Here is a 12,135-nt window from a genome sequence, read left to right as displayed (position 1 = left end):
ATGGTGCCATGTATCTATTGGTTCCAGTAAAACACACCTTTTTCTCTGAAATCTTAAATCTGTTGAGATCTGTAGAAACAGCTCTTCATGGGACAGCCAGAAGTTCCTCATGTAATACCTTAACTACAGCTAAACACAGGAAGAAAAGAGTATTTGCAGATAAACTGGACTAGCTAGGATTCTACCCTGTTGATGTTTTTAAACACTGCTACTTTAGGACTTAACCTTGTTCTTCTTTAGTCTTATAAGGCTGTTTTGTAGATGAAGGTGTGTGTGTGTGTGGTGACTGTGCATGGGTGTCCTTTTTCTTTTTCTTTTCTTTTTCTTTTTTTTTTTTCTTATTAACCAAATTGCAAAAATACAAGCTAAAACATGCATCTTGCCAACTCTGTTCTTCTGTCATTCTTCAAAGGAATAAACTGGATTTCAGGTTTACAAGTAAAAGCAATAAATATCAAGATACAGTTTTGGAAACCCATTCCAGATTCATTAAGGTATTTATCTGCCTGCAACAATTCTTGAAAGGAGTGGGGGGATTTTTTTTTCTTGTATATACATCTTTACTGCCAGTTTTGATGGGATTGTTTTGATAATAGGTACCAAAAATAAGGGGGAAAATTTTCCAGGTGACACTCCACTCCAAATATTCTTGCATTTCTCTTTTCTAACAAAGAAACTGATTTAATTAATGGTAAAACAAATATCCTTAAATTTGAAGGTTTTATGTAACTTACCCATATTGTTTTCATAGTGAATTATGTAGAAATCTGAAACTGTCATTCCATTTAAGTGTTATAAAGTGATCAGTATTTATTGAAAATGTCTATGTATATTCCAGCTAAATGTTCCTCACATGTAGTGCATGGTCTGTTTTATGAAAATTGTTACCACACTTAAAGAAGGTAGTAGCCTATAACTTAATCATACTTCTAAATTTTAAAAAACGCACTGTTATCAAGAAAAATAAACTCTAATAGTGATTACTGAGTGCATTTATTTCAGGTTATGACAAGAGACCATTGTCTGAAGCTTGCATGTTTGGTTCCCACTGTTGGTAAAGTGCCCGTTGTGTTGCTAGATGTATAGTCATGCTACAGATAGAGGCACAAGCTTATGCTTGTGGTGAACGCTTGGTTTTGAGTGCTCCATGTCTGGAATAATTTCAGTGATGTATGAGAGGCCTCCGAGCTGCAGGACTATTACTACATAACTTCTGCATCCACAAAAAGGCTTTTCCCCAGAAGCAGAGTGTTTAAACATTTGTCCATGCTGCTTCAGTCTTTTATGACAGTACCTTAATTAAAATAAAATCCTAGTTAAATATCAAAGAGGTATTTCTTCCCTAGTTCTAGGGTTACTGAGAGCTGGGCCTTGAATGCAGCTAGAAAGTCAACCTTCTGCTGCTGCAGTTTCTCTCTCGGGCTGCCTCTCTCCTTCTGTGACTTTACGGTATTCACGGTGCTGAAGGCACAGAATATGCACTGCTGCTCAGCTGTGTCTGGGTGGAGCAGTGGTTTGTACTTGGCTGCTTGATTTGGCAATTTTAAAACATTATTTTCATCTCTACTTCCTTGTCCCACCTGATTCTTTGCTACTTCTTAACTAGCCAAGTCTGGCACAGAAGCCAGAACAGTGTGCTTTAACCATGCCTTGGGGGAGCTGCTCTTTGCACTCGCTTCGCTCGCTGCAAGTCTCCACAGGAGAAGCTGTGTAAAAGCACCAGGTTACTTCCCATCTGTAAAGGAAAGGGACTGCTGTTTCCCACTTTGTGTGCTGTACCAAAGAGAGGTCTGTAAGAAGCAGAGGTGCAGTGAAAATGATACTTCTCTTTTCATGTCTGCTATCCTGAAGCAGCTTTCCCCTTCCCCTTATGTGATACCGTCACATCTTAAAAACCGCTTGCTGAGTCTTAGGCAGGCTGTCAACCGTGTTTGTCATGTTCACAGCACTGAAGTTGCAGCCAGAAGTACAGCAGAGAGGGAGCTTTTAAAACTTGGAGGCAGATGCTATAGTGAGGGATTTTAAAGAGACCAGGTAACAGAAAGGACAAGGATAAAAGCTTGAGTTAAAGATAGCAGACAGTCTTGGATTCAAAAAGGTTCTGAACATCACTGATAAAACAGGAATGAAGGCAACATAGTGATGCCAAAAAATGCTGGGGTGGAGAGAGAAGTGTACAATACATGTTAGAGCTAAACAAGACTGGGCTTTAACTGCTAGAGGAGGATGGCTGAGAGGGTAGAAGGGGCAACAAGATGACACCCATCATGTTAAGAGATGTAACAGCTACCTGAAGTAGGGGATATGCCCATTAGCTAAAGGAAAGGCTTTACTGGGAGGAGTAGGAACATAGGCAATGATATTCTTATAGGAATATGCCATATAGCTTTAAATTACTAAAAAAAAAAAAAAAAAAAAAAAAAAAGTAGTGATCTCTTGTAGGTGTATTCCACAGGAGTGTGGTATTTCTATAATTGCCTTAGAAGGCAGGCTTGCAGCAAAAATTTTTAATGCAATTTAAAAAAGAGGAAAAAAAATTCAAAATATTAAGCAAACACAAAATTATATGGAAGTAATACAGATAAAGACGGTTAACCCCATCATCTTTGGCCCATCTCTCCCCTTGCTAGAGGCAAGGCTTACTATTTGCACCCCCAGTGGAGGTAATGATCAGTTTATCAAGCCTGTGACAAAAAAGGCTCATCCTGCAGCCAGTTAAGGAGCAATGCAGAGTGAGCTGAAATGGCATTTAGATACATTCTCAGGTGGCTGAAATGTGGAGTTGGAGAAAGGATTAAGAGTTGCATCAGAGAGAGATGCATCGTGGGGAATGAAGCTTACAGCTCTCAAAAGAAGATCATGGCATCGTTTTTTTACACACTGACCAAGTACAATACCAGCTAGAATATGTTCTGTAATACAGGTAGCTTGAAATCATCAAGCCTGTGTGTTTAACATCCCTTGCCTCGAGTTCTTCTTCTTAGCTCTAGAGACAGTAGTCGTTCTGTTCTGTAAAGCTGTTAGCCCTGGAAGTGCTGCACACACCTTATGGAGAGAGCTTTTATTTCGTTTCTGTTTCCTCAGCCTAAAAAATAAAGCCGTTTACAGAGAAACCAAGTGCATTTCTCATGGACAGGAGAATAAAACAAGGAGCATGTTGTGGAAAAAAAAGATAAGATAAAGCACAACATGTTCCTGGAGAATGTGACAGTAGAAGGACAACATGGAAGCAAAGTTGTTTACTGACAAGCCATACAGACTTAAGGTTATTGATGCCTCTGAGAAAATAACTCCCGCAGTAAACTGGAGCCTCAGCTCCATTTGGCAGACAGATGGCACCGTGATTGTTTGATAGCTGGTGGAAACTCTTAACATTGATTTCTCCCATTCCAGCCTTTTTCATCTCACTTACAAAAGTGCATATTGCAAGCTTTGTTCCCAAAGAGTCATGTATACCACCTGGCTTCTGAAGAAGACATCTGGTGAAACAATTGTAAGCAAAACTTGCACAGTCTTTATTCCAAGTTGTTTTCTTCACGTCTGTCCAGTCTCTTACTCTAACTGCTTTGGCAATGGCACCTGGACAAGGAAAATAAAGAGGTATTGTGAGGAGGAAATTTCCCAGCCTTACTTCCAAAGCCAGCTTATGTTAATATAAACCATTACAAATTGTGAAAAGATCAAAAATATAATAGCCAAGACCCCAAAGGGGTTCTGGTCAGGAATTTATTTTTGTTTGTAGTTACTCATTTGATGTTTGCAGTTAAAGCCCGGGAATTCTTCTTGCAAGCAATGAGTCTCACTACCGAGAGCAAATGAACTCCTAGGTTGGCTCAAGCAGTAAAGCTCCTTTTTAGAGGTGAGGCCAGGGGTGTCACACAAATAACAATTATCAAGACCACACTGATGGATGAGAATAAAATACTAATGCCCCAAATCCAAGCTTCAAATCATTTTGCCAGATGAAATATAGATAGATAGATCGATCGATCGATCGATAAGTGTGTGGCATTTCTTCATCTTTCTACAAGCTGTAATAACAACTGTTAGGAACCAGCCCGTTTAAGACGGTCCATTAATTCACCTTTGTGTCTCACAGTGTCATCACTAGGTCGCAATCGTTAACCACAGGGGGAACCCAGGGTACTGAGTTTGCAGGGATCAGCCCTGAGCTGCAGAAGGCTGCAGGAAAGCTCCTTATGAAGCTCCTGATTTTCTGTGCATCAGAGAGAAGAGCTGGGACCAGTTGCCTGTACTGACCATCGGTACAGGGGAACAGCTGTGAGCAATACACAGGGACACAGAGTTTAAACATGCTCTGCTTTTTAGATGCACTGTCCCCCACCATTTTTCTTCTCCAAGGGTCCCTGAGCCTGTGTACGATACACTGAGTTCTTTATCTTATGAAGAAGTAAACAAATCTGAGCACCACTGGTTGACCTCAGTGATCAACAGAGGCCAACTGCAAGCTGGCCCAGCCCCTCCGGCTGCGTAGGAACGCGGCTCCCTGTGCACCCTCGTCCGGGATCGGCCGTGTTGCGGAGACCTGGGATTTGCCCAGAAGCACCTTCTGCCACAGCGCTCTCGGTGGTCGGCAGTGAGCTTCTGCCAGGAACCATTGGAAAAGAGAAACATTCGCATCTGAACCGAGCGAAAAGAAAACGGTGTGGAAGAGGAGCCGGGTCAGCTTTCGAGCAGGAGACCCTGCACTGTGCAAGCGCCGTCGCGTCCAGCTCCCCCAGCACAGTCTCAGGAGCAAGTTCTGAAATACCAAGTGACAGCAGCAAGCTGCTCTACTCCAAAGCCTGTAACTGCTGTTTATAAAATCCTACCAGGATTTTGAGGGGGCGCGAACAAATAGGGAACAGCTGGGGTTAACAACCCCGCTCCTGGCACCTGCCAACACGCAGCTTTCCTAGAGAAAAGGAAGGGAGGGTAAAAGAAATAACACAGCAGCAATGAGAGAGGTTTTTGCAGGCATGAAAATCCCCTGCCCCAATGTGCAGTCACAAGCGCCTTTTTGGGTGACCTACCCAGTGCGTGACCTACACAGCAGCAGCTCTTTCCTCTCTCGACAGCGCACAGTTTATGTTTATGCAAAACATAAACTGAGGTGCAGAAGGGCAAGAAAATGCTCTGAGGCTAAGCCCTGGCTGCAGCCCAGTCATTCTTGCCATTAAATCTCAGGCAGAAAAACATGATTTGGGGGCAGATGGTGGTGTCAAACCCTGATCAGAAAGCAGAGGTGCCTGCAGGAGCTGGCCCTTTGAAAACTTCAGGACAAACTACTCTTTCCAAAATTACAGAGGGAATAGTTACTCGTGTGGCACAAAAAAGGTCAATATTAAAATATGAACTATGAAACAGAATTTGACTGTTTCTGTTTACAAAGGCTTTCCCTGGTGTTAGCAACACACACAGCTATACTGGCATCGCACAGATCTGTCGGCATCCGGTATTTCTTGGAGGACGGGCCAATGCAAGGAAATGGAACGTGTTGGCCCCGATCCGTCTTATTTCCTGCTTATTTTTATCATCTTATCAACAAGTTTTTAAATCCGGTAATGAAAAATAAGAACACAATTTGTACCTTTTGCAGCAAATCAATATATGAGAGGACCAACCATTTTAGCTAGAGCGTTTTTAGGTAGCAGTAAAAACAACGTTATATGTTCAGGCAGCCAAGAAAACACACCTTTCACCTCTCCCAGAGTTACAAGTCAAAACGTAATGCACAGACTCAAACATACAGAAAAACATCACGGCAAGGGTCTTCTGCAGCTTCGCTGTTACAGCCCCACGTAACGAGAGCGTATGCCTTCCTGCCGCCGCGCTCCCGCCCTCCGGGTGCCCGAATACCGTGAGGATCCCCCCAAACGGGAGCCGTCGCGCCGCGCACCTACCGGCTTAAGGTAAGCGACGTTGCTCTGACGGATGTCGTTCAGGAGCTGATCCCTCGGGGTTATCTCGACGAGGGGAGGCGGCCTTCTCCTGGGAATGGGCTTCAGGGTTTTGATGACGTCCTTGAGGTTGGTTTTCTCCGCAGGCTCCACGTACTCGGGCACGGCGGGTTTGCGCTGCGTCTTCTTGAGCTTGACCACCCGGAAGCTGATGGGCTGCTGCTGCCGGGGCGGCTGCTCGGGGGGCGGCTGCCTCGCGCTCTCCTTCCTCCTGCTCGGGGACGCGGCGGCGGGTGGCTTCGGCGGCGGGGCTTCCCCCGCCCGCGCCACCGGTCCCCCCAGCATCTCCCACATGCCGGGGGGCAGCCCAAGTCCGTTCTCCAGCATCGTTATCAGCTCCCGCTGCTCTTTCATCTGCTGCTGCCGTTGCTCCTGGTGTCTCCTCTGTCGCTGTTTGTCCAGGTTCCTGCTGAGCAGGTTGGTGACCACCATCCGGGGCCCCGGCAGCTCGAAGTGGTAGCCCATCTTCAGCAAGGTGGGGTTGGCCTTCAGCAGCCGGGCGATCTCCATCTCGGCCTGGTGGCCCAGCAGGCCGCGCTGGTTGTGGAAGCGCAGCTCCGTCAGGGTCTCGTTGTACTGCAGGCACCTCATGATGGCCACGATGCCTTTGCCCGAGATGAAGTTGGAGTCGATGTTTAAGGTCGTGATGCTCCTGTTTTCACGTAACATGTTGGCCAGCGCAAAGGCGACGTTGTCGTCGGCTCCCACGTTGGCTAGGCTGAAGGTTTTCACGTTCTTATTCTTTTTCATCGCGTTTACAAAGTCTATCAGCATTTCTTTGGGGATGTTTTCTATGTTGTTCAGGTTGAGCTCTTTCACATCCGGGTTGTTTTTCCGGACTTTCTCCAAGCTCTCTTCTAAATTGGTTTGATTTCCTGAGGGCCTGGCACTTAGCTTCATGAAGCTAGTATCTAGTGCCAGCTTCTTGGGGATGTTTAATTTTGCTATTTTCTTTTCACTTTCGTCTTGTTTTTCTGCGAGTTCGCCCGAGTCTGTGCCTAGTTTCTTACTTGTCTGGTCTCTGAGACCGTTTTCATCGGCGCAAGTCTCTGTTGTTTCACTCTCGCCACCTTCTTCCTCCTCCTCTTCATCGCTTTCCTCTTCCTCCTCTTCATCGCCTTCTTCTTCCTCCTCTTCATCGCCTTCCTCTTCCTCCTCCAGCTCCTTATCACTCGCCTCTCCGCTCGCCTCCGCAGCCCGCGCTAGCGAGTTTGCCACGTGCTCGTTTTGGTAGCGTCGCTCCTTCCCCTCCGCCTCCGGCCGCCTCCCGCCGGCAGCGCCGCCGCCCGCCCCGGCCGCCTCCGCGGCGCTTCTCTGCGGAGGACAAAACCCCAGAGCTGAAGCAGCCGCGTCGGAGCCGGGCTCCGGCGGCCGCGTTTAGACCCCTGCCCGGCCCGCCGCGCGCCCCGGCTGGAAAGCGCCTCGGCTGAAGCGGTCGCTACCCCGCCTCGGCCCTCAGGGCGACGGGTTCCGGCAGCTGATTGCGAAATATGGCCCTAATTCCAAAAATATACACACACATATATATATATATATATATACACACGTATATATACGTACACCTCAGCCTGACCTTAGCTTTGCTTGCAAGTCGTAGGGGAATCAGCACAAAGTTAAGCGGCGCATTGGGAAAGGTCGGGCTCGTCCCTGGAGCCTGCGTGCTTGGTCAGGAGCAAACATCTCACACTGTCAAAATACCATACTTTCTCTTCCTCCCCCCTGGCGTGGCATTAAGTTCCCTCAATTGTTACGTTCATCTTTTACTTATTGAGGTGAGTTTTCTATGGAAGAGCAGAACAGCAGCACTAAATGCACAAGGCCAAGCAAACATGTGCTGCTGTTGCTGAACTGATTTTACAACAATTTCTCAGTCATTTGCTCTAGTGAAACAAAATCAGGATTTACTTATACGAGAAAAACACGAGTAGAGATTTAGAAAAAATAAAATAAAACAAAATAACGCTGGTAACAGTCCAAGCTAGAGCTTGTCACTGCTGAGGCTTTTAGGGAGAATTTAAATTCACAGTTTGTTACCACACCGCATGCAAGGACCTGGAGCAGAGGCAGACTGAGCTGTTAAAGCTATTTAACGGGAGCAGAAATCTCTAGCGCTTTACTCTCAAAATGCATCTTACAGCAGACTCCTAATAAATATTTATGTTTTTTGCTCATTACCTCTGAGGGCAGGAGGGTGACGGGAACTCTCTCGTCCTCGAGCATGCGTCGGGACGCCTTCTGCCAGTACAGGTAGTCGACGAGAGACCGGTGGTCGAAGCTCCCTGTCGGCGGTTTCTCGGTCTGGTCTTTCTGTATCATCCCCACGGGGACCTCCGGGTCCGGAGCCATCACCTCCATTTCACACTGCAGCTCCTTGAGCTCTTCGGGAGACAGATTGGCAAGGATTTCATCTTCGTCGATGTCCTCGGGACATACCTCCTCGTCAGAGTTTTGGCTGAGTTCGGACATGCTCTCCTTCCTGCGCTACTGATTTAAACCTAAAGAAAAAGATCAATTTGAAAGAGGATCTTCCCACTAGCAGCAGTTCACTCAGTTAAATCGACAACTTTATGTTTTGGTCGTGAGCTGCGGCTGCTCCCGATCTTATTGCAGGAGACAGACAGGGAGACCAAGTCTATATTAAGCTACACTTGGCTGGATAAAGAGAATTTATGGAGATGCTGCTATGCTCCATTTTCAGCAACTTATCAGCTGTGCAAACTCCTCTGACATTTCAGTGCAGCTGGTGCGTCCCCATTGAGCATCGCAGAAGATGGCCATTTTCTAGAGGATTCCCGTGGCACCGTGCCTTGGACGTTTCGCCGTAGGCATGAATCACCACAGGTCCACGGAGTGAAATTAATAGCACCTGCAATGTATGTGGAGTGAAATACTATATCGCAAGAAGAATCAGCATAAGGTCTGCGTATCGGTAATATCTCAAGATGGCTTAAACAGGGATTTTGGGCAGCTCTGCAGACAGTGCGGGAGTTCCCCCTGTTTTTATGGCCTTTGGTGAGTTTTAAAACCTGGATGTACATGGAAGGTGGCTCTGATTTGTGTTCATCTGTCCCATGACTGTCTGAGCTCCCCAAATGCTGGTTCTGGCTTAAGAAAGAAACATCCAAGACTTGAAAAGGCAGGGGAAAAAAATGTTCAAGGCTTTTCCTGTGCTCGGTGGGAGAGATCCCTGGGGTATGGTGGGGCCTGAGGGACGGCAGGGGCTCTGGGACGTACTAACTAGCACGAGGCAGGGGTTACTCGCAAGCTCACAGGTGCAGCTCGCTCCACCAAGCTGGGGCAGATGCCTCCTGGTAACACGACCCGTCTGCTACAGCGTGGCTCGCCGACAGCTCAGTGGCCCCGCTGGGCAGGGACTTCAATCACAGCAGACTTCCAAATACATGTTGTCCCTACTTCTCAGCTACAAGGGAGTACTCTGATTTTCTTTTTTCTTCTGCTTTACAGCATGCTGAGGGGTGCAGGTCTAAAGACATCTCTGCCTTCTCATGTTATGTGCCCATGAGAAAGCAGCTGAACCAACAGTGCCTGGGGCTCTGATTAACCCTCTGCCTTTCACAGCCCAGGAGCAACGTAGATACCTTCTTTCCATCTTGGGAAGAGCGCACAGAGAACAAACCAGCCCAAGTCCTGTGGGGTGGCCAGGGTCCCTGCAGAAGGGGTAATGCTGTTTTTAGTGGGGTCCTTGTTGGGCTTGGACGATCATACATCACTGCGATTGGCACGATTGGACTCTCCCTCCAGGGAGATAACACCAGGACAGAGACAAGACTTTGGGGGATTTTGGCTCCAAGGCTATATCGGGTATTTTAGCAAAACAGGCTGGGCTCTTCAGGCTCCTCATCCTAGCCATGGTCTTCTGGGACGCTGGTTAAATGAATAGTTTCTGTTTGAAGTCAGTAATGTGCGACTCAATCAGTAGATTCAGACATACATAAATACATCTGGCCTGACTCGACCATGGACATTATCTGCACTGCCAATAGATCATAGTTGGCACTTCATCTAAGGTTCATCTTTTCCCTAATTGTTACTATCTTCTTAAAGAATTAGTGACTACAAACATATACTTTGTTAGCATCCATAGAACTGATATAACTACAGATTATTTGAAATTGTTTTTTCTTTAGGTCTCTGTTCCAGCTTAAAAGGACTTCTTTTCTTAGAATATTTTGTATGCTGCCAAATTTACACGGCAAATCAGAAAGCTGCATCATTGACACTTCCGTGTTTGTGGCTGCTTCATAGAAGCTAAGTAATGTGGGCTGGTAATTTCTCTACTACAACATAGTTTCAGTATGACACAGTTTGGACTGTTCATTTGGTTAGGAAGATTTCCTTTCGTCATTTCAGATATTCTTTACAGGGGGGCATCAAATCAAATCCTCACCTTGCAACTGTGAATACATCTTTCATAGGAAAATAAATGCACACAATAGGCTGCAAAACCAAGTCCACCAAAATTTAAGCCATATTTCTCACCACAGTCTAAACGATGCTCTGCTGGAGTCTGTCAGCAGCAAAATAGTCTGCGTGATAGTTGTCTCTGACAAAATTAATAACAAAATAAATGGTAAAGGAAAAGATAACAAAAAAGCAAGCCAAGAAGCTAAAGGTTCTCTTTGCCCCTTCATCCTTATTTTATATTATGCAGTAGCAAGCACAACAGCAGACCCACACATCAATCTGCCTGGTCTAGCACTTTTAACCTCCAGCAATTGCTGTCCATAATAGAGTCCATAAATGGTTTCCTGATGTTATCAAATAAATCAATGCTCTTCTGTAGCTGGTATGTTATTCTCCCAGACGATGCTGTTTGGGTCATACAAACTGTCTATTCAGTGGTTACAAATCGCTTGCTGATTTCTTGACGATAAATAAAGTCGCTGGCCACCTTCTTATATTTCCATGATCTTCAGCCAGGCCATCTTGGGCTGCAATCTTGTTAGATCTCCCAAGTTAAGTAGGGTCAAACCCGTGAAGTCCTCTAGAGAGGGAAAACAGGGATAACTGAGAACACTATCAGGGATTAAAAAGGAAAGTTTTATTCTAAATAGAAACGTATCTCTTCTCCCATATTGCGATTAAGAAATACTATACTTGTGGGCGTGATATCTTTCATGTCAGACGCAAAACGAAGGCCTGACCTGTGACACCTCTCCCAATTACACGGGTGCTAATCCTAGAGAATCCCAAGGTGGGTATCACATTTTGCCTGCTTTAGGTCTCCTCTATAAATTAGATCGAGTACAGGCTTCACTTCCTTTTCTAAGGAAGTGTTTTAGTGTTTTGGTGCACTGGAAACAAGCATGTTAAGAGGACAAATGACACCCTCTATGCTGAAGATACATGCATGGCCAAATCTAGAGGCAAATCTCCATGGCAAAACTCCTACCTTCTTCCTAGTAACCTTTGCAAGAATTTATCTCAGAGTTTTCCAAAATAATCGCTAATTCTATCATCTTTCTTAGGGCAAAGTGTTTGTATAGCACAGGGACTTCCATTGCTCTCACATTTTATTTCCTTGCCAATTTGCTACATGCTCAGGAATCCCAGGACTATTGAGCTCCCATATGAGGTGCTCTGTTACCAAATGGTGCTAAGTTGTTCCAGCAGCGATATGCAAAATGTTATTGAAAGACAAGTAGCAAGTAAGGGGAAAGGAAGCTGGAAAGACAAGGTAACTGGACAGACAGCCCTTTATCAGTCATAGAACAAGGGGTCCTCAGGAGCTGGCTGGTGTCTTTACTCCCTTCCAATATGGGAACATAATCTAACACCAAACACATGGTTAAAATCAGCTTACGATATGTTATTGAACTCCGAGTTTGGAATTGGCAGAAGGGAAAACAGCATTTCCAGATCATTGCTGATGCCACGGATAGCTCTGGCAAAAGCAGAGCTTACGTTTGCTGGAGCGATGCCACCCCAGTGTCTTTAAAAGCAATTCACTGTCAGGGATGCCAGCAAATCGCTCCCAGCTCCACCAGAGGCTTGGGGAATTGCACGTGATTCCTGGTGGCAACAGCAATACATCTCCCTTCTTTCTTTCTCTCCGAAAGGCGCAAATCATTGCCCGCAGCCTACTGCAACCACCAATGTATCATCACGTGCTGAAACAGAGATGACACAGCCCAGCTCGTGGGGGCCCATCGCT

General features: G+C 45.8%; 1 protein-coding gene across 1 annotated transcript; it reads right to left on the bottom strand.

Annotated features, from left to right (window-relative positions):
* Positions 1-3,491: 3,491 nt before the first annotated feature.
* On the bottom strand, positions 3,492-8,426 carry LMOD3 (leiomodin 3). Its single transcript, XM_062585430.1, has 3 exons — positions 8,103-8,426; positions 5,904-7,208; positions 3,492-3,579 (listed from the first exon to the last, which is right to left on the bottom strand). Exons 1-3 carry the CDS (start codon positions 8,424-8,426, stop codon positions 3,553-3,555), a joined length of 1,656 nt encoding a protein of 551 aa, XP_062441414.1. The 3' UTR covers positions 3,492-3,552.
* Between the last annotated feature and the right edge of the window lie 3,709 nt (positions 8,427-12,135).

Source organism: Rhea pennata, chromosome 12, assembly GCF_028389875.1.
Source record: "Rhea pennata isolate bPtePen1 chromosome 12, bPtePen1.pri, whole genome shotgun sequence".
In the NCBI taxonomy this organism is placed as follows: domain Eukaryota; kingdom Metazoa; phylum Chordata; class Aves; order Rheiformes; family Rheidae; genus Rhea; species Rhea pennata.
Note: the sequence above shows the minus strand (reverse complement) of the source record. Positions and strands in the feature narration are given on the sequence as shown.